Source organism: Spinacia oleracea, chromosome 5, assembly GCF_020520425.1.
Source record: "Spinacia oleracea cultivar Varoflay chromosome 5, BTI_SOV_V1, whole genome shotgun sequence".
Classification (NCBI taxonomy): domain Eukaryota; kingdom Viridiplantae; phylum Streptophyta; class Magnoliopsida; order Caryophyllales; family Amaranthaceae; genus Spinacia; species Spinacia oleracea.
In genome coordinates, this window is record NC_079491.1 from 25,677,785 (window position 1) to 25,701,334 (window position 23,550).

A 23,550-nucleotide genomic window follows, 5' to 3' on the forward strand; every position below is an offset into this window, starting at 1 on the left:
GGCAAGGGCGAGATCAAGGCACGAGCAGTCGCGTGTGGGCAGCAAGCGTGCTGCGCCACAGCGCGCATTGCCTCGCGCAAGCGTGCGGAGCCTCGCGCGCAGCGAGCGCAAGTGTGCGTGCGACGAGCGCTGCGCCCAGCGATGGCGTGCAGCGTGCTTGTTGCGACGTGCGACGAGCGCTGCGCCCAGCGATGGTCAGCAGCATGCTTGTTGCGACGAGCGCTGGCGCGCGCCTTGCGATGGGGAGCAGCAGCGATGCGACGCAGCGCATGGGCTGCGCGCACATGGCCAGCGATGGCTGTGTGCGTGTGGCCCATGGGCGTGCGTTGCGTGGGGTTGTTGCGTAGCGATTAGATCGTTTTAAAATTTTAATTTGAAATTTTCAGTTTACGTAATTTTAATTAATTTTAAAATTAATAATTTAAATTATTTTCTTGGATTTTAATTTTGAATATTGTAATTATAATAAATTTTATTTATTCTAATTATTTTACTAAAATTAAAATCATGAATTAATTTAAATACGACTGAAATTAAATTAAATTTCTGGATTCAATTATAAATTTATATGAGCTTTAAATTTTAATTAAATTTGTATGTTTCCGGTTAGACTAGAAATACATTTTTATGTTTAAAATTAGTAAAGCATATGAATTTATTGGTTTAAGTGGGAGCCCCTTTTAGTCATAAACTCTTGATTAGGTCTACAAATCCTTAAGGTTAAAACAACTTGATTAGAATTAATAAGGACTGAATAATTTGTAGATTATTGGTGCCCTTGATTAATTGCTGCAAATGTTTATGTGATGCATAATGTGTTCTACTAACCAGCTATGTGGGCCATTCATGATAATGAATGGGTGAATGGTATATATTGTATATGTACTGTTTGGCAGGTTATGAAGTGACTAGTATGGCCCAAATAGGATAGAAAATATGGTCTGCGTACCATTAATTTGAATGTAATTGGTCCAAAGTACCAAAATTGTTTTTCAATTCAAATATGGTCTGCGTACCATCAAATAGTTGTAATTAGTTTTAATTATAGCTTATCCTATTTGAAGAAAATGGTGCCTCCCACGGAGATTTTCAAGACGGACTTTGAAGTTGAAGCTTCAAGATGAAGTCGGGCCATACTAGATCACATTTATCTTATGCATGTTTTAAGTTATTTATTGCTTTTAAATATGTCTTAAATATGCATGAGATCAAAGCTTGATTATGTTGCATGATTAAGGATTTTAGTTCACTTAAAATCTAACCAACATAGTAAAAGCCTTAAGTTCCAAACTTAAAAATTGAGTTAAAAGGTGCCATGCCAAAATATACACTTGCTTGGATATCCTTTACATCAATCTAGTAATAGTTTTCGCTCAGCGAGGTGTTACTTATTGGTCCTAAAGGGGCAAGGTACACAAATAATTGTGAGTACATGTTAGTTTTGGTGAAACTCAACGATATAAGTAAGGAGTCCTTTTATGTCGTGGCAAAATCGATAGGTTTACCTAATAAGTTCTTAGACGTGCCTATCAACCAAGAATAGTTTCTAGACTATTAGCAAAAGGTTTTTGCTTACCTAAGATGTTTTAGGATTAAGTCGACAAACTGTGCTTAATTCTTCAATGATTTTAGGATATTGGAATCATTTTATTCACACCTGCCGGAACATTAAATTCGAATAAAATGCTAATAACTTGTTTAAGTTGCAGGAATGCTTTAATTTCAAGTTATTACTCATGATAAATGTTTAGACTTTGCATGCTTCAATGTATGTTTTAATTATTGTTTATAATTAAATATCTTGCACTGCAATAAATCCTTTTAGAAAGGTAACAGTAAATTTCCTCGATTGGTAGTGAATCTAAGAACGATTCACGAAAATGAGAGAAAGTGAGCAATTTAAAATGTACGTTTCTTATATCGACTTTTATGGTTGTTTTCGAGTATCAAAGTGGAATGGCAAACCGATTGGTGCTTGTGAATTCAAAATACAATGTAGTTTTGAGATCATAAAGCATTGAGTTTAAAACGCTCAACTTTACCAATGGTTAACAACCTAATATCTTTGTCCATTTAATTCTCGAATGAGTCTAGTCCCTAGACATTCGAATAGCTCGATGATTAGAGAACTTTAAAAGCTTCTGGTAAGATCATCTAGTTGAAACTTAATAAATGGTAAGAACTTTGTTGTAATGACATTGGACATGTCTAACAAAGTATAAAAGTCAACACTAGAGAATTCAATTCTTAAGACTATAAGAAAGGGTACAAGAAATAGGAAAACAAGTGAAAGGAATTTACAATTCTGTTTCTACCTAAAAGTTAATGTTTAAAGAGAAGTGACCTAGCAATCAAACTTCCTTGGTATCATATACCGCTTGAGGTTCTTACTTCGGTAATAACTCAAACAATGGAAGCTAGGATCCACTAGTGGCCTACAAGTGGGAAATGAAGAATGAAAATGCTACATTAATTGTAGGGTCATCTAGTTTGTTTTAAGTCCTTTCAAAGGCTGGAACTTAATGGCCATTTTGTTCCATAATCAGCATACCTAAATTTCTGTTTTTAAACACAGAAAGGCTCACATTCAGAAGAACGAAAACAATGCTTGTTTGTTTGTTTGTTTGTTTATTTGAATGAAATGGTCATTTACGGGTTGAGTCAATATGCTTGATTAAAACAAACAACTCTTTAACAATAAAACTTTACTAGGTTCAAATCAACCCCTTGATTTGAGTTTCACTAATCTTTGGCATTGTTGCTTAGACCATATCAACAAGTTAACATTCAAAAGCTCTATTTTGATGGACTTTTGAAAGTTCATTGATTTTTAGATCAATTTAAGACGACTAGTCTTACTTGTTGAAAGTAACAAAAGATATGAACTATTGTTAGAACGCCTAGACAATAGAGTTCAAAGCTAAAGAAAGATTTTATGACTTTATTATTTCACATGGTTTTGAGTGCATATTGGTTTATTTACTCAATGTGATATAAGTTTTAATCTGTTTGGCTAGTTCAAAGATTCAGAAGTATAAAATCCACTTGGCAAGGAATCATAAAGATCTAGGTTAGATCATGTTGTTGATTACTTATACCAAGAATGATCATCAATGATTGTGTGTAGAAAAATTCACAATCTAGCTCCATCAGATATGGCATATCTAAGTTGGAATGATCGAAGTCGATTAGTACTTGATTCGATCAATGATGAATCATTAAGACTTTTCCTATAATTTCTAAAACAAAATGCTCAAACTACCACCAAACTAAACCAAATTCGTCAAAGCTATTGAAAAGTAATTTCAGAATATCTTTTCATAATTATATATCTAAAGAGTTGCTAAACTCAGTGGGTGCTTAGTGTTTGTTATTCAACAAACTAAGGCCCAAGTATAGATATATGTTTCATTGTGATTTATTCAAATGAGACACAAGGGTATTGTTTCTACCATGAATTTTTGAGAACATAATGTTTGTTTGCTCGAAATAATGTCCTTTTGGAGATTCGTTTCCAAAATGACAAGTGGGAGAAAATAGACCTCGAAAGGCTTCGAGGCGAACAACAAACATAAAACGGACATTCCGGAGGCTTTTCGAAGTGCTTCAGAAAATCCGAACTTATTCTTTAAGGACTTTAGAAATGGCTTTAAAGAATAGACATCTCTTAGAAGACTTTACAAGTGCTTCAAGGAGAACAGAATATTCAAGGGACTTTCAAGTGGCTATTGATATTCTATTGTTTGATGTTCTATACCCAAGTAGGCATAGAGTTCAAATCACTGAAACTATGAGATTCTTCTATTAGATAGTGAAGAAACATGGCGTTCAGGTCACTGAAACTATGCAATTCTTCTATTAGATAGTGAAGAAACCTACAACTTGCAGTCAAACTATTATCATGTAGATTAATGAGTTTGTGACCTGTAAGAAAGCTATGACGAAATCCAGATTCCCTAAAATGGTTAGAGGCCATATATAGACTCAAATGTTTTAAATGGTTAGAGGCCATAAAACATACTCAATGTTTTTGATGACAAAATTGCAATTTTGTTGATTTGCAAGAATAGTTTCACACCTATTGGTTGCAAGTTTGTTTTATGGATAAAAACCATCAAACATGAAATTGTGTTCACACACAAAGCTAGATTAGTTGCTAAAGGTTACAAGAAAATTCACGGCGTGGATTGTGTTGAAACCTCATGCATAATCGTAATGCTCAAGTCTATAATTCAAGAAATGATTGCATATTGGTACATATGACAATTGGATGACAAAACATCTTCCTCAGTCAAATGTTGGAAGAAACTATGTACATGGTATGTCATAGGATTTGTGGATCCAAATAAATGCTTGAAAAGAATAGCTAGCTTATGAAATCTAAGTACAGATTTAAGCAAGCAATTGGGAATTAGAAATGTATTTTAGTGAAGCTAATAAGTATTTTAGTTTCATAAAATGTACATGATTCTTATAGATATATAAGAAGTTTAGTGGGAGTACATAAAACTTAATTGGTCCTATGTGTATCACACACATATCTCTCTATTGTGAAATAACATTCAAATGCTAAATACTTAGATTTGAGATTATTCATCAATGATGGACCAAGGCGAAACTTAGTACATACTGGGTAATAAGATCTATTTACAAAGATCTTATAATATTGTTTTGGATTAAGTAATGGCATTTACTAAATCAAACACGAAATACTCCATTGGAGATATTCGACCCATGTGAATAAATCTAAGTAAAAGAATGTTTGAACTATGTATAAGCATTTACTAAGTTAACATCAAAGAATCTAATGAGATTCTTCACCTATATTATATGTCAAAGAATTTAGCTGGATTCAGTATCTACTGAAATTGAATGAGCTAAAGTTACATGAATAGAATTCAATTGGGAATTATTCTGCAAAAGAATTTATCATGTATGATATAATATGAGTATCGCCAAAAACGTATCGTATGACTTTAGGCATGACGAACATATACCAATCTCTATTGATCTAAGTGAAGACCAATTAGATTGAGATCAAGAAAAACTTATGGTACTTGAAAAGGTACATAGGATTACTTCTTGATTCAAGGAAATAAAGATATGCTAAATATTGATGCTACACGCATAAACACTGGTATAGGATCAAGAAAGATCCCTTTGGAGTTAACCATTGGCAAGGACGAGCTATAGAGCATCGTGTTTTGAAATGGCAACATGGATTGGAGACCATGAGTTGTTGCGTGGGAAATTAAATATTAATTTCTATGTTCAAAGATACAGCTGGAAAGTCTTCCACATATCTGTGAACTGCTTGGATAAGTAAATCCAAACAAAGCATCACTAGCAAGCTATACAGTTGAAGTGAAAGTACTTATTGCCTAAGAAGCAATAAAACTGAGTTGTTTACATTAAAAAGTTCTTCACTGAACTTGGCTGGATCACCTGTCTGCTGAATTGATGGTTCTTCATTGCAAAATGCGTAGAACCACTATTTAAGTAAGAAAGACTAGATCACATAATAAACAAACTCAAAAGATCTTATCATCATATCTCGAAAATCATTCGATGAAAAGGATATTAAGATTGGCAAAGCATGATAACTAAACCTATGCAACAAGTGAGAAACAACACTCACATTGTAGCACTGGAAATCAAACATAGCTTTGAAATTCCATGAACTGTTTTAAAGATGGGTTTAAGGCCCATGGTTGTAAAACATTGGGGTTGAACATTTATCATATATGAAATGTATTTTCATATTCCATTTAATCTTGGTTTAGTATTAAATGATGAGTCCCTTCAATTTGACGAAATATTCAAGATAGACTGTCAGGACCAGTCCTGTGACTAAGAAATGTCTATCAAGTGAACTTGAATGTCAAAAGTTGAAAATGGTCCCTGGTCGGAGTTTTCTATAAAATTGGACGCATAGAAAACGTTAGACGACTAGAATGCAAGATGACTAGTAGTTCTGTTTCTTGAACTATGTGGACATGGCAATGTCATAATCATTTGCATAGATACTTACTTTGAGAAGACTAGTATCGGACAGACCTATGAAACTTTACTGTAAGAGATGAAAATCTGTCATAAGTAAATTTCATTAAAATTATTAGACACTAAATCCTCAATACCTGAGTGATTTGAGATTACTTGTTTGAGAACTGGTTGCTTTGACGTTGACCAACCGTCGCACCGTAAAAGGAGGCTATAAAGGCAACGCTCAGGTAATCACCTATCAAACGAAGTCTAATCTCAAGATCGCAAGATTGGGATTGTCCTCCCATAAATCGGGATGAGATGCTTAAAAGTTGTACAAGGCAAATCGGAGAGCTAGAAACTGTGAAATGCATGGCCGTGCTCGGATGAATCATAGGCTATGATTATCTGTTTATTTGATCAGTTGAACTCTGAAACCGAGGAACACCTCTGGACATAATAAGGATGACAACTCTTACCTTATGTTCAAGAGCAAGCATCGAGCGACAAAGGAATTAGGAAATGCACACTTGTCCCCAAGGACAAGTGGGAAACTGAAGGAAATAATGCCCTTGGTCCAAGTATGCATTCTATGTTAAGTCTAATAAATGCGGTTCAGTATTAATTAACAAGTTAATAATTCAGTGAGATCAAGTGAGCTGAATGCCTAGCTAGAGGCCGCTTCAGTTCAAGTGGAATTAATGATATTAATCCACAGCTTACTCTTGACTGAACCCGTAGGGTCACACAAATAGTACGTAAACGGATCAAGTATTTAATGGCATTAAATACTCTATCTATGGATATTCGGAACCGACGGATCTTGGTTTCAGTGGGAGCTGAGATCGTCACAAGCAAGAAATGAATACTCCGGAAACGATGATATTGCCAGAAACGGAAATATGGATCGTATCGGAAATATAAATATTATCCAAGTCGTAGATGTTGCCGGAAACGGAAACATGGTACGTATCGGAAAATATTATCGGAAATGGAAATATTGTCGGAATCGGAAATATTGCCGGAAACGGAAATATTGTCAGAATCGGAAATATTATCGGAATCGGAAAATAATTCCGGAAACGGAAATATTAAATATTTGTTCGAAACGGAAATTAATTCCGGAATCGGAAATATTAAATATTGTTCGTATCGGAAATGAATCCCGGAACCGGGAATTTAATCGGAAGCGTATCGTACGAATAAGCATCGGACGAGGCCTGCCGGACGAGGGCCCAGCACGAAGCCAGGCCATCGCCCAGCAAGCCAAGCGCGCCACACGAACAACCAAGGCCACGCCAGGCCCAACGCAAGGCCAGGCCCAGCAGGCCATGGCAGCGCGCGCAGCGCGCGCAGCAATGGGCTGCGAGTGGTGCTGCTGCTCGCGTGGGCTTGCGGCTCGCGTGGGCCGAGCGGCCGTGTGGGCTGTGCGTGGGCATGGCCTGCACGCTCGTGGGTCATGCTCGTGTAGAGTTTGTGTTCACATACGAAACCTAAATTGTATAGGATTTGTTTGATGATTAAATTCCTAATCCTAAAAGGATAAAATTAATTAGTTAGAGTCCTACTAGGATTCTAGTTTAACTAATTAGTATCCTAATAGGATTCCAGTTCCTTTTCCATACCTCTATAAATAAGGGCCTAGGGTCATTATTTGCAGGTACGATTGAAGTATTCAAAGGGTAAGTTTTTGAAAGAAAAATCAGCCATACACTTGCAAACACATAGCCGAAATTCCTAGTAACCTTAAGGGCGATTCTAGTTGGTCTAACTTGAGGCGGATCCGGACGTACTGTGGGCTATCTACGGAGGGACGACATTTGGAGTCCTAAAGACTTTTTCTTGTTCGGTTCGGGCGCAGCTAGGGAAGGCACGCTGCAACATGTATGCATCTATTCTATGCTAAATGCATGATTATGTGAAAATAATATGCTTTCCTGGCTTTATGGTTTTTTCCGCATGATTTATGAATTGTCATATGTATCATAACCTAACAAATCTCCTCCCATGGCGCCCAACCTCGTTCGACCCAAGTCCGCTTTTGGGCTTCTTCCTAGGTTTCGGTGTCTTTCGGGCCGAATTGCTCGAGGAATGTCTCGTTGACCGGGAATGCATCACAAGCGTAGGATTTGGGGGGACTTGAGAGAAGGGGTGGAAATTAGGGTTATGGAGTTAGGGTTGTGGAAAATGGGAATTGGGGGTTTAAGAGGGGTTTTAGGGAGGAGAGAGAGTGGGAGGAAGTGAGAGGTTCATCTTCACTCTGTAAGTACCACCGGCGACGGACGATGAAAATGGCTTCACGCAGGGAAAGCTGAGGGAAGAAGAGGGAGTTGAGTGCTCGAATTTGGTCCTGAGGTTTTATGACGAAATGTTTTAATTAACTTTGAAGCGAAAAATTTTTTACATGTTATTGCAGGGGGCTTTTACCTGTACGCTGCAAAATAAAAGGGTTATTGCAGGGGGCTTTTACTCTGTACGCTGCAAAAAACTCTTTTGCAGGGGGCAATTAATTTTGTACGCTGCAATAACCCTTTACAGGGTTTGACCCGCGTTGACCTACTGGTTGTTGAAGCGTATTAATACATGTACGCTGCAACAAGGGGGCTGCAACAGGAGTTTTTTCTACTAGTGCCGTTAATCATTTAATAAGATCATCGGTAGACGTTCTGGAATCTGAAGCCTTCAACTTTATAATTAGAAGATCAATTTAATTTTAGGTGGAAGTTAATTGAACCCACTAATCCTACGTATTACTATATGCCTATATCTAAATTAAGTGGTGTTTGTTGCATGATCGTGGTTTATCAAAAACTAGTAATATTTTTACCTCAAAAGAACTACTAATATTTTATTTTACAATCGAAAGAAGCTTAGCATATCGGATACGCAAAAAATAGCTTGTTTTATGCTTAAGCTAACCCCATATTTTTTTAGTATAATCCCTAAAGTTGGGGCACGTACGTATCGGACCACGTAGACTCATATACTAAGTCTGTGTGCCCCGTGACTTAATGTATCGGACCACATAGGCTCATGTGCTAAGTTTCTTAAATGATATCCATGAACGACTAATGGTCTATCGCATGCCTCACGTAACATGTTGAGTTTACAAGAGGTTTGTGCCGTGTCGGTCAATTTTGTGACGGGCTCAGCAACCCATAGTGCAGCCTGATCATGCCCATCTATAATAAACCCCTTAAAAGAATCAAAAAGTATAACACAAAAAATATGTTATTGCGTTCAAGCTATGCAATTACTAAAGGTTACTCCTCAAAACCAAAATCCGATGGAGAGTTTTACAGAGAAAAAAGAAGATTTCTATAATCTGTATCTCACAAATGAAGAGAGGCAACCTCAACCTCTTAAATACAAGTTTGGCATAACAAACTTCTGACAAAGCTAACTAACTTGTAACAACTTGTGAAAGAAGAAATAATATTAAGATAAAATAAATAAGCAACTGATCCTATACTCCCCCTTCAAGCTGGACCTTAGAAATATGTCCAAGCTTGGCAGATAAGGTATGAGGTTGAGATGCAGCTAGGGGTTTAGTAAGCAAGTCTGCAAGCTGCTGAGAACTAGAGACATGAGTTGTTTTGATGAAACCTGCTTCAACTTGCTCACGAACATAGTGCATATCTCTCTTGAGGTATTTTGTTTTATAATGAAACATCGGATTTTGTGCTGTTCTGCTGAAGTGTTGTCACAATACAAAGTGACAGGCAGAGAAATATGCACCTGAAGATCTTCAAGTTAGCCTTGTATCCAAACAAGTTCACTAGCTATAGCTGACATGCTTCTGTATTCAGCTTCAGCAAACGATTTGCTGACACTCCTCTGCTTCTTAGTTTTCCATGAAATTAAATTAGGCCCAAGAAAAACAGCATAAGCATTAAGAGATCTGCTACTATATTGACATAAGCTCCAGTCAGCATCACTGTATGCTGACAGATGCAGATCAAAACTTAAAGAGTACCATATGTCATCACCTAGTGTGCCTTTCAAGTATTTGAGAACATGCAAGGCAGCACGCAAGTGAGGTATTCTTGGAGAATGGACAAACCGACTGAGATGTTGAACATAATAGGACATATCTGGTCTTGTGATGCCCAAGTACAGCAGTCTTCCCACTAGTCTTCTGTAAACTTCAGGCTCATCAATAATATCACCTACATCAGTGGATAATTTTAGACCATGTGACAAAGGAGTAGGTACAGGATCACAATCCTCCATACCAGCATCAACAAGAATATCCTTGATATATTTCTTTTGTGAGAGAAATATGCCTTGGTCATTTCTGTGAACTTCTAAACCTGTTTTAGGCCATAAAGTGATCTTTTGATTCTGCAAACCTCTCCTGGTTGTTCCTTTGTATAACAAGCAGGTGGTGTCATGTAAACTTCCTCATCAAGAAAACCATGTAAATAAGCATTATTCACATCAAGTTGACACAATATCCACCCTTTCATAGCACTAAGAGCTATAACTATCCTTACAGTTGCTAACTTAGCAACATGAGAGAAAGTTTCAGTGAAATCTCTACCTTCAATTTGTTGGTAACCAATAGCAACTAGTCTAACCTTATGTTTGTCTATGGAGTAGTCAGAGTTGAGTTTAGTTCTGTAAATCCATTTGGATCCAATAGCTATTTTATCCTTAGGTAACACAGTAAGATCCCAAATATCATTGCGCTCAAGATCTTGGATTTCTTTTCCCATAGCAAGCACCCAATTCTCATCATTCTTGGCTTGATTGTAGTGTTTTGCATCAGAAGGGTAAGCACAAACAGAGAAAGCAAGTGACTCCCGAGTGTCATAGCTATCAAGAGCCATAGAAAGCAACCAGTTTTCATCATGTTTTATAGAACTATCAGGTGTAGTGTCAGTAAGAGTTGGAGCAACAGTAAAAGAGAGAGACTCACTGTCATTCCCACTGCCAGCAGGATTCTGCACATCCCTATAAGGAATGTACCCTACCACAAAGTCTTTCAAAATAGAAGAAGGTTTTATTGGCCTGGTAGATTGTGTTAAACTAGGAATAAACCAGTATTAGGGGGTGAAGGTTGAATAGGGTTAGGGTTCAGAGAATTGATAGATACATAATTGGTATTGTTAGAATTTGATGAGGCAGCATGAATGAGAGTATTCTGGGAATGTTGAGATTAAAGAATGTCATGAGAAGAATTAACATTTTGAGAGGAAATAGGTGAAAGAGACATAGATGATTCAGGAACCACAATTGTGTCTAGATGTGGACTTTCAGTGCTAAACTGAACTAGATGTGGTGGAGTGGAAACCACAGATTGTGGGGAAAGTTTGTATGGAAATACTGTCTCAAAGAAAATCACATCTCTGGATACAAGCACAATATGAGTGTCAAGATCATAGAGCTTAAAGGCTTTGTAACCACCAGGGCATCCAATGAACAAACACCTTCTTGTTCTAGGGTCAAATTTGTCTTTCTGAACCTGAGTTTGTCATAAACAAAACAAAGAGAACCAAACACTCTGAGTTGGTCATAAACAGGAGGTGTTTTGAACAGGATCTCAAATGGTGTTTTCCAATTCAACACTTTGGAAGGGATTTTGTTAATTAAACGAGTTGCTGTCAACACACATTCTCCCCAAAATTTCTTAGGAAGACCTGCATGGAATCTTAAAGCTCTAGCTATCTCAAGAAGACTTCTATGTTTCCTCTCAACTCTGCCATTTTGTTGAGGGGTATATGGAACAATTTTCTCATGTAAAATACCCTTACTACCAAACAAATAGCTGCAGGATTCTTTGACTATTTCAGTTCCATTGTCAGACCTTATTCTCTTAACCTTTGTATTGAATTGAGTTTCAACCATGGACGACAAAAATTCAGATATAACTTTCTCAACCTGTAGTTTGTTGTGCAACAAATATGTCCATGTGGTCCTACTGTGATCATGAAGAATAGTCAGGAGATAGGAAGCACCATCCAAACTTTTGACTCTATAAGAGCCCCACAAATCCAAGTGTATCAAGTTTAAACATACAGTAGCTTTGCTGTTACTCACATCGAAAGGAAACTTATGTTGTTTTGAACTATAACACACACCACAATTGTATTTAGTAACTCCCTTATAAAAATCATCACTTACATACTTCATTTTGGACAAAGATGCATGTCCTAACCTAGCATGAAGTAAGTCCAATTGATCCCTATGGACTTCCTTATTTGAAGAGATACTAGTACCGGTTTTATTTGGTAAATTTATCTGATTCACATCAACTACATTTGCTACTGTATTACAACTTGGATATTGGGAAGCATTACCTTGGTAGCTCTCAACACTTGAGTTCTTGTTGCCTGAAGGTGCAACAAAGTAGTATAGGCCATTTGTCCTTTTTCCAGTTCCAGCCAATAGAGAATAGAGGGTCCTGGAAAGTATATCCAGCACTGGTGAATTTAACTTGAACACCAGTATGTTCAATTAGTCTACCAACAGACAACAAGTTATGTTTGAATCCCTTAACCAACAAAACATTGTTTAGAACCAGATTATTATTTAACATAGTATCACCCATGATATATTTCAACAGTTAACTGAGATCCATCAGGCAGACCAACCTTGATAGGTTTCTTAAGAGTTCTTATGTTGGTCAGTATGTTTTCATTATATGTCATGTGATCACACGCTCCAGAATCAACAATCCATAAGCTATCATCATGTATTTTATTCATAGAACAGTTGAAAGAATGAGAATTTATAGCTGCATAGTTTGCATAGGAACAAGCAGCTCCACTAGTATCATTGTTCTGTGATTGTTTGCCTTTCACAGCCTTCATAACTTCTTGGCAGATTGCATTGAGCATTTCATTGCTTACTATTCCATCATCACCAGCATTATCCAAAGGACTGTCAGCAAGATCAACACTAGAATGTACATGAGCAACAATCCTACTACCATGTGAATTAGTCCCCTTTGAAGATTTGATTGTATTGTACCAGTCAGGATAACCAATAATCTTGAAACATTGATCAACAAAGTGACCTTTCCCTTTGCAATGAGTATAAAGTTTGTTCATCTTTTCTTTCTTCAACTCTCTCCAATCTTTCTTCCCTTGGAAAGGACCACCTCTGTAGGCATGTGCAGCCATAGCACTGTTGTTCATAGCATTAAACTCAACAACATCACTGCTCATTTCCTTCTACTTCTCTATCTGTTGAGTAATAGAGAATACTCTATTGATGCTGGGCAAAGGGTCCATAGACAGTACATTGGTCACAGTGCTCTCAAAACCTCCATTCAAACCAAGCAAGAATTTCATCATTTTGTCTTCTTCTTCAAACTCAGCTATCTTTTTCATGAAATTATAGCTGCATTGAATCATAGCACCACAAGAACAGGTAGGAAATGCTCTCAAATTTTGCATTTCATCCCACATTTTCTTCAGCTTTCCATAATAAGTGAAAATAGTCATGATATGTTGAGTCAAATTTTCAATTTCCTTTTTCAACTGATAAATTAATGGACCATTGGATTGGCCAAATCTTTCAGTTGATTCACGCCACAATTCCGCAGCATTATCAATATAGCCAAAATCATCAGCTAAATCATGATTCATAGAGCTTAAAATCCAGCTAACAACCATAAAATCAGCACGTTTCTATTTCAGATAATCCTTATGATTAGTGGCAGGTTTTGTTATTCCACCATTGATGAAAACTTCCTTGTTCTTAGCAATTAAAGCTATCTTAACATTTCTACTCCAACGAACAAAATTCACACAAGTAAAGACTACATCAACTAGAGAAGAAGTCGGATTATCCAAATTTTCTATGAAATAAGGATCAAGGTTATCTCCATTACCTCCTTGATTCATGTTGTTCTGAGAATTTTCACTTTCAGTGTCTTCAATCGCCATCGCAATCGCAGTATACAATCAATCAGTTTCACAAATTTGTGCATGAAAATTCGCAACCGCAAGAACTTTCGCAACAAATTTTCAGAAATCGCAAACAAAACTTAACGTGCTGATCAAGAATAGTTCAAAAAACAATCTCAAATCGAGCAACCTCAATCTCTTTCTAGAGATCTCTGCTCTGATACCATAAAGAAACCAAAATCTGATGGAGAGTTTTACATAGGAAAAAGAAGATTTCTATAATCTGTATCTCACAAATGAAGAGAGGCAACAATTAGCAAACCAACCCAATTACAGATAAAGATAAAAAATGAGTCCTTAATTAGGAAACCTACAATTTTTGCGAATCACCCCAGTACCAGCAATTTCAATACCAAGCCTGCTCATCTTAAAAATTGCAGCAGCAAAATCAGCAAAGAAAAGTCCCTCATTATTTGCATACATTTGAACAAGAATATCAGTTTCGGTTCCACTTCCAGTAAATAGCAATTGGTCTGTGTGAAGTAGACCCTCAAAGTTGGTTAAACCTAAAAAGTAATCATTATTAAATACGTTGTGACTTCGAACGTCAAACGGACCAAGGTTGTTGTCACCACTAGCATCAATAGGGCATATGTTTTGCAAAAATTGTGCAAAGGCAGGAAGGATGTTTCTCTCTGTGTAGGCACGATCACGGAAGCGCACACACCTAGCTACCCCTATTGTGTGACCACCTATTGGAAGATGAAAATAGAGGTTGTGTTAGATTGCAATGATTTAATTTTCATTTATTTTTCTAAGGAATATTCTTACCAAAAACTGTTTGGTTAAGATAAAAAAGATAACTGCTCCAAATTATATATATATTACCTCCGTTTCTAAAAAATCTTTACACTTACTATTTGCGCGGATTCTGTTGCAATGTTTGACCGTAAATATATCCAATTCGATATGACAAAAAATTATAAAAATTTGATATTTGTAAAATACATTTTGAGACGAATCTAGCAAGATAGTCTCATGATAATTTTTGATAGGTATAAGTGTATAATGATGAAATTTTATGGTCAAAGTTTTAATTTTTGGACACATATTTCAAAGCGTAAAGAACTTTATGAAACAGAGGTAGTAATATTTAGTCAGACCTTATGATAAAAGAACTATTCTGCTCGTTCAAGTGGTGTATATGGGAGTATATTTAATTTTATTAAGAATAGAAAAATTAAAGCCAACAAAAGTTGAATTTGAATTAGAAAGGTTCTTTGTTTCTATAAATGATAAAAAAGACTTGCTTAATTTATTTTCTAAAGTCAATTAAACAAAGTCCAGTGCGTCTCCTGTGAGACCAGTCACACCATCAACTTGATGGTGTGACGAGTGCGAAACCAATAGCATACCTCCCCTAAAACTATAAAAAAAAAGTAACAGATCTAAACTATAGAAGTAACATACCTAAATTAAAAAAGTACCTCCTCTAAAATTATATAAAAAAAAAACTAACATGTCTAAACTATAGAAGTAACATACCTAAACTAAAAATGTACCTCCTCTAAAACTATTCCGTATAAAAAAAAGTAACATGTCTAAACTATAGAAGTAACATACCTAAACTAAAAAAGTACATCATCTAAAATTATATAAAAAAGTAACATGTTTAAACTATAGAAGTAACATACCTAAACTAAAAAAAATACCTCTTCTAAAATTATTATAAAAAAAAAGTAACATGTCTAAACTATAGAAGTAACATACTTAAACTAAGAAGGTATCTCTCCTAAAACTACTCCGTATAAAAAAAGTAACATGTATAAAATATAGAAGTAACATACCTAAACTAAAAAAAGTACCTCCTCTAAAATTATAAAAAAAGAAGTAACATGTCTAAACTATAGAAATAACATACCCAAATTCGCAAGTGTGAACTGGTCTCACCATCAGTTGATGGTGAGGACAGTCTCATATAAGAATTTGGGAACAAAGTCATGTATGAGTACAAATATTAAAAACTTTAAACCACGCAACTATATAAATGATGATATCACGTAAAAGACTATTTCTAGCTAATCGTCGACTTTATGGGGTTTAATAATAAAAAAATTATCAAAATCTTCTTCTTAATCAGTATTTCAGTTATTTAACATCAAGTCGATTCGTCAAGATTTTCGTATTAACTAATGTCAAAGTTAAGATTTGAGAGACTTAAAAGAGACACCTGATAGGGCAACCAAATCTTTTACGGAGAAACCATTGGAAGAGAATAAGGAGATCATCGCAGGGAGGTCATCTGTAGCGAATGGAAGTTCAGCATTAGCCGCCGCTGCGCTTGGATTCGAAATTGTGTCTGTTCTCCCAAACTCAACACTCCAGCTTGGACCGCCAAGCTATACATACATTAAGGATTTAGTACGTCCGATAGCAAGAAATTAACTATAATATTAGTGCGATCATACTCCGATAATTGGTACAACTATAATTAATTAACCAGGGTCGTTCTTGATCTTCACCTTTAAAAGATACTACCTTCGTTCTTTAAAGTTGTTTACGGTTACTATTTGCACATACTCCATTGCAAACTATTAATATATTCAATTTTGTATGTGAAATAATTATAAAAAATTGATATTCCGAAAATACATACTGAGACCAATCTAACAAGATCTTACATGTAACATTTTATTTATACACTACAAGAATTTGTATCGTTAACGACAACATAATTACGACGGGTCAAAAATCCCGTCGCAAAAGCCTTTTGCGACGGGGCTAACAACCAAACAAAGACGGGAACAACCTTCGCAAATGTCTTTCACGGCGGGTTAACAACGGAATTTTCTATTAACGACAATCCTTTTTTATGATGGGTTCACGACAGGAAATCCATTCATTAATCAACGATTATAGGCCTTTAGCGACAGGATTTCCCGTCATTAATGGTACAATTTTTTGTAGTGATATAATAGTATGAATTTACGGTCAAAGTTTTCATACTTTGGACACATATTCCAAAGCGTAAAGAACTTTAAGAAACGGAAGTAGTACGTTCAGGTCTAATATATTTAGATAAGTTATAATCATGTCCTATCAGGTGAATAAGTTATAAGCAGTTCCTATAAGTTATCTCTCTCAAGTTTACTCTCTTGCAACCCATTCCAATCAGTTTTGATCATATTCTATTAGATCAATCCAATATAATCATTTTCATTAAGTTAAAATAAATGCATGTAAGTTCAGTTCATTCAAGTTCAGGTTTCCTCCGGAGAACATAAGGTCTCCTTAATCGTTCTTAGTTACAATAAAGGAAGGAAGTGAAGATGAGTGTCTTATTTAATAGCTCACCGCAACAACAGATTCTTTAGCACTGAGTGCCAATATATCAGCGCAAGAAACCACCCCTGGACAAATGACTTCAACTTGTTGTTTGATGGAATCTATTACATCGAATCCTCGTAAAGAGTTCATGTTGTGCTCGGACTCTTTCTCACCACCTATCACATCCAATAACACTGATGCATCGCATCCCTATTTTATACATAAACCACACACTTGTTAGCATGGTGTAACCGCTAACAGTTATGTAATTATCAATTACTACGTACATAACCCAAGCGACTAAATAAAATAGAGAAAATGACAAGAGGAAATGACAAGAGAAAAATGACAAAAACAATATAAGAAATAGAAAAAAGGACAATCAGGATAGAAAAGAAGAAAGAGAAGGAGAAAAAAGTAGAGATAAAAAATAACATTGGAGAAAAAAAGTGCCATTGAAGATGTTTGGGCTTCCAATTGAATATCAATTGGGACATTAAGTCCAAAGCCCAAGGGCTCACAGCAACAACATCAAACCCACTACAGTCCAAAAGGCTATTCAGCCGCCAATCAAGGCCCAAGGCCCACTTGCAATAAATAACCTAAAGGCATTTATTGTACAAACACTATAAGTAAGCCGCCATGGCTCACTTACCAAGGTACGTCCATTTCACGCCTTAAGACTACTCTTCTAGAGAACTTCTCTCTCTAGAATCCGAGCATCGTTCTTACTTAGGCATCGGAGGGGCTTTCCTCGGAAACACCCCCGAGGCTAGTAACTTGTTTATTGTGCAGGTTGATTTGGACACATCACATTCGAGCTAGCAAGATCTTCAACACACACAAAAAGGGCCTTCATTCGAAGCCCATTGTTTCATCCACTTCAACACCGGAACAATTTGGCGCCGTCTGTGGGAAGAACACTTGAAAGCTCCAAAAAAAACACTTCACTTTCCACGTAACAAATGGAAATGCCCAACAATAACAACCAGGTGGGAGATGTCCTTGTCCAAACGGATTCGGAATCCGATGGAGGCGAACAGCTGCACTCAGTGGCGAGGTCGCAGCCAACGAGGGCCACCGCCACGACTAGCTGACCACTCCCCTCTCGAGAGGAGCTCGCCGCGGCCATGACCATCATGCAGAACTTCCTCTTCAACGAGAAAGAACAAGCCCAGGCAGCAGCACGACGAGAGGCGAGGAGAGCCAGGCGACAGGTATTGCTGAACATGCCCTCGACTGACGAGGACAATGTGAGACCCGAGCAAGATCTCTCCACAATGTCAGGAACACACCTAATGACAAGGTGGAGAGAGAGCACGTGGGATACGCAGCAGAGAGCCGCACAGTAGCCAGAATGGTTCGCAAGACCGTCTCCAACACCGCAAGCTCTCCAAAGTGGAGCAAGTGATCGCACTCAGATCCGAAGCTCGGCCCATAGCAGACTGCGACCTTCAGTTCATGACAGGTTGGGTAGCCCCCGTGGATCCAGCAGACAATCCGAGGGCAGTGGTCAGTCAAGAAGGAGAAGGAGAAGTGACCGAACTCCTAGCCCCCTACACGCCCCCGAGCAATCTCTTAGAGGGAACTCGAAGAGCGACGGTATCAGGGCGAGACTAGGGAAGAGGATCATGACTCCAGCATCGTCCCCATTCTCGGACGATATTGTCATGGAGACAATCCCCAAAGTGAGGCTGCCAGCACACCTGACATACAGCGGGACTACGGATCCGAGGAATCATGTCATCTCCTATGAACAACAGATGTTTCTGAGTCCCTACTCCGAGGCTTGTTGGTGCAAATACTTCCCAACCACGCTGACATGAGTCGCAGGAGAATGGTTCAGATCGCTGCCGAAGGGGTCGATCAAAAGTTAGAAGAAGCTGAAGAAAAGGTTTTGTGTGCAGTTCGTGAGCAACAATCGCCCATCACGAACCACAGCCGAGCTAACTTCTATACAGCAAGAAAGGGATGAAAGCCTGCGAGACTTCATGGCTAGATTCATGAAGGATTCCACCAACATCCCAAACCTACAGCCAGACGTGGCAATCTTCTCTTTAAAGCACGCGCTACGGGAGGGAAAGTTCCGTGACAAACTGACAATGAAAAACCCCTCCAAGATAGCGGACGTGCTCCAAATGGCAGATGCGTTCATCAGAACAGAAGAGTTCAACAAGGCTGCGGCAAGGCTAAGAGGATCCTCAGATCCGAGAGATAACAAAACAAACCAGAGTAAGCCCGAGGGCAACTCGAGAAAGGGGAAAGAAAAGGTGGGTGCGAGAGATGCAAGCCCAAAGAAGGATGGGAAAAAAGGGTGAATTTCAACCCACATACACCAACTACACTCCACTCGCCATACCCCGAAGAGAAATCTTCAATCTCCACAAAGATGATGAAAAGTGGAAGCTGCCAGAGAAGCTCAGATCCAACCCTCTCCGCAGGAACAAGAACAAGTGGTGTGAGTTCCACGATGACTTCGGCCATACCACTGAGGAATGCAACTCGCTGAAGGACAACATCGAGGACCTCATCCGCCGAGGCTACCTAAAGCAATACTTGCTCGACCGTAGAACGGAGAGGGAAGAAAAAGAGAAAGCAACATCTGGAAAGCAACAAGAGCAAGCCCAGAGAAGAGTCCATGAGACCGAGGGGCAAAAGAAGAAACCAATTCTAGTGGTGTTCGGAGGACAAAGGTCCGGCCACGCCAGCAAGAAACATCTAAGAGCTCTCTCCCACCGAGTCAACTTCAGCAATGTTGGGGAAAATCAGCCTACCCCCCCCGAACATGACCTTCACTGCTGATGACTGCCTCGGGACCCAGTACAAACATGACGACCCGTTGGTGATCGAAATGGATCTCAACAACCACAATGTCCACAGAGTACTAGTCGATGGGGGAAGCACCGTCAATATCATTTTCAGGAACTGTTTTGAGCAGCTCATCCTCGAGGAGGGTGAAGAGTCACTGACCAAGGTCAGCTACCCATTGATCGGATTCAACGGATCCGCAGCTATCCCCCGAGGAAAAATCACCTTACCTGTCACAATCGGTCAAGGCCTGGCAGCAAGAAACGTCCGAGAGGAATTCTTGGTGATGGATTGCGACTCAGTGTATAACGTCATCATGGGACTAACCATGTTCCACAAGATACAAGCAGTTCCATCCACATACCATCAGATGATGATGTATGTCTCGGATGCTGGCTTCGCCGAGCGGATAAAGGGCGACCAAGAGGTGGCAAGGTCAACCTGTCACACGGCCATCCGAAAGCCGAGGCTAGGAGACAGTCCCGAGGACGAAGATGAGAAGAGTTCTCCCCCAGGTGGAGAAAAAGATGCCAAGAGGAGAAAGGCGGGGCCGAGCAACCTGGTAAAGCCCGCAAAAGTTAATGCTCGACCAGAGACCCTTTCCCCCGAATCAAACCAAGAGATGGAAGACATTTCCCTAGAGGACGAGTCAGACAGAAGTGTCCGAATAGGCAAAGGCCTAGGCTCGGGACTTCGAATAGAGTTGATCCAGCTGCTGAGGGATCACAAAGACATCTTCGCGTGGTCGGCGGCTGACATGCCAGGGATAGATCCGAAGATGATATGTCACAAGCTGGATGTCAGTCCCGAAGCTCGACCAATCAAACAGAAGAAAAGAAACTACTCCTCGGAGAAAAACAAAGCTATCGCCGAAGAGGTGAAGAAGCTACAAGAGACAGGCTTCATCGAGCCATGCATGTACCCCAAGTGGTTGGCCAATGTGGTAATGGTCAAAAAAGCGAATGGCTCGTGGCGCATGTGCGTCGACTTCACTGATCTGAACCGAGCCTGCCCAAAAGATTGCTATCCCCTCCCGAGGATAGATCAACTAGTGGACTCAACCAGCCGAACCCTGACGGATGCCGAAACTCGGTATCCACTCATTGAGAAGGTAGCATACGCAGTGGTAGTAGCAGGTCGGAAATTAAGGCCCTATTTTGACTCCCATCAAAAAGTGGTACTAACTGACCAACCACTGGAGAAAGTGCTAGATAAGATAGAAAGGTCGGGGAGATTGGCTGCTTGGGCTTTCGAGTTGTTTGAGTTCGGAATCAAGTACCAGCCGAGGACGGCCATCAAGGCACAGGCACTCGCAGACTTCTTGGCCGAATGCTCGTATCAAGAGGTACTAGATGACGCCAAGAGAAAATGGGAGCTCTACACTGACGGATCTTCCACAGTGAACGGCTCGGGAGCCGGATTAGTGCTGATACCCCCAGTGGGAAAAAGCATAGAGTACGCCCTAAAGTTCGGTTTCAAAGCAACCAACAATGAGGTCGAATACGAGGTAGCAATCGCAGGGATAGAGCTGTGCTTATCTCTTGAAGCCGAACATGTTTGTCTCAAGACTGATTCTCAGCTCGTACCCAACCAGATCCGAGGGGAGTACGAGGCCAAATGGCCAAGCATGACAGCTTACCTAGCAAAAATCAAATCCTTAACGTCAAATTAAGTTGAGATCCTTCGAAGTCATACTCATTCCCCGAGGTCAAAACGCACAAGCAGATGCGTTGTCCAAACTTGCAAGCTCAACGCTCTCTGACCTAAACAGTTTGCAATGCACGTCCCGAGCCAAGCTGGATGGACGCAGTCATCGAATACAAAGAGAGGGGAGAACTTCCCGAAGACAAGCTGCAAGCAAGGAAGCTGAAAAGGTTCAACCAGTGGTTCATCATTGACGCTAACGGAGAGCTCATGAGAAAGTCATTCTCAGCCCCACTGCTGAAATGTGTAGGCCCAACCGATGCCGATTATATCCTAAGGGAAATCCACCTCGGCATATGTGGAAACCATATTGGAGGCAGGGCACTGGCACACAAGGCATTAAAGGCCAGATTTTGGTGGCCCACCATGGTTTCCGAGGCAAAGGCGCTGACAAGAAAATGCGAGAACTGCCAAAAGTTCGCACCTGCAATCCACCAGCCAGCTCAAACCTTGCAAGCAACACTGTACCCCTTACCGTTTGCACAATGGGGTTTGGATATCATTGGTCCATTCCCTTCGGCTGTGAACCAGAAGAAGTGGCTGATTGTGGGGGTGGACTACTTCAGTAAGTGGATTGAGGCCGAAGCAGTCTCCTCCATCACGGAGCAGCAGGTCCGCAAGTTCATCTGGCAAAATATCATAACAAGGTTTGGGATACCGAGGCTATTGGTCTTCGACCATGGGAAGAAATTTGACAACACACCACTACAAAGATGGTGCAAACAGTTCGGTATCCACCTCGCCTACTCAACAGTGTGCCGTCCTCAGAGCAACGGCCAAGCCGAAGCCGCAAACAAGCTCATCCTCAATGCACTCAAGAAGAGAGTCGAGGACGAAAAAAGCAAATGGCTAGAAGAGCTCCCAGGAACACTTTGGTCCCTTCGGACCACTAAGAAGGAAGCCACAGGACAAACACCCTTCCACCTGGTCTACGGTTCCGAGGCTGTCATCCCTGTAGAGATCGGAACAGAGAGCTTAAGGGTCCAGGAATACAACAGGAATGATGGAGTCCATGGTCAAAGCAACGACCAACTTCTGTCCGAATCACTGGATCTACTAGATGAGGCTCGGGACGAGGCCAGAACTCTGAACGCAACGTATCAGCAGAGAGTCAGCAAGCACTACAACCGTAGAGTCAATGCCAGGCCTCTAAAGGTCGGCGACCTAGTGCTCAGAAACGCTGCTGCAGTTCAGAAGGGAAAGATCCATGGGAAACTCTCGGCAACATGGGAAGGACCATACATCATCCACTATGAAAAGAGGACTGACACCTTTATGCTTAAACAGTTAGATGGAACAATCTTGAAGAACCATTGGAATGCCGATGTTCTCAAGAAATATTTTGTATGACCTAACCTCCTTTTGTAATCCAAGTAAGTCATTTAATGAGAAGAGGAAAGCCACTGGCACCATGTGTTTCATTAAACATACCCTTGTCTTTTATTCAATCACTATGTCTTTATGCATGCAACTTCGGATCTGATCAATCCGAAGCTAAAATTAACCCGAATTAGCCATTTCCTGGGATCAAAAGGCCCAAGAAATAGCTAATTCGAAACAACCCGCAAGGTACCGTCCAGAATTCTCGGATTCGCGGTACCCAGGGACATTCCGTTCGCAAAAAAGCCCCGAACAGTTAAACGAGTTCAGCTCAGATCCATGGATCCCCGAAACTAATAACAGTCGGGCTTGCGATTTCTTGCCCAGGTTTCCGAACCACAAGAAGTCGGAAGAACGGAAGTAGACATAAGAGCTCAAAAGCAGACTCAACAGATCCACGGATCTGAAGAGCTCAGAAGCAGACTCTAATGTCTACAAACATCAAAAGAGCTCAAAAGCAGACTCAACAGATCCACGGATCTAAAGAGCTCAG

The 23,550-nt window shown here is 39.5% G+C and overlaps 1 protein-coding gene across 1 annotated transcript in view; it reads right to left on the minus strand.

The window, feature by feature from the left end:
* Nucleotides 1-14,118: 14,118 nt before the first annotated feature.
* Nucleotides 14,119-23,550, minus strand: part of LOC110805579 (peroxidase P7-like) — a 39,347-nt gene continuing 29,915 nt past the window's right edge. Inside the window, exons 2-4 of the mRNA XM_022011195.2 lie at nucleotides 17,193-17,375; nucleotides 16,069-16,237; nucleotides 14,119-14,590 (exon numbers count right to left, since the gene is read on the minus strand). Of these exons, the coding sequence (XP_021866887.2) occupies nucleotides 14,196-14,590; nucleotides 16,069-16,237; nucleotides 17,193-17,375 (747 nt within the window). The 3' untranslated portion in view covers nucleotides 14,119-14,195. The remainder of the gene's footprint in view (nucleotides 14,591-16,068; nucleotides 16,238-17,192; nucleotides 17,376-23,550) is intronic.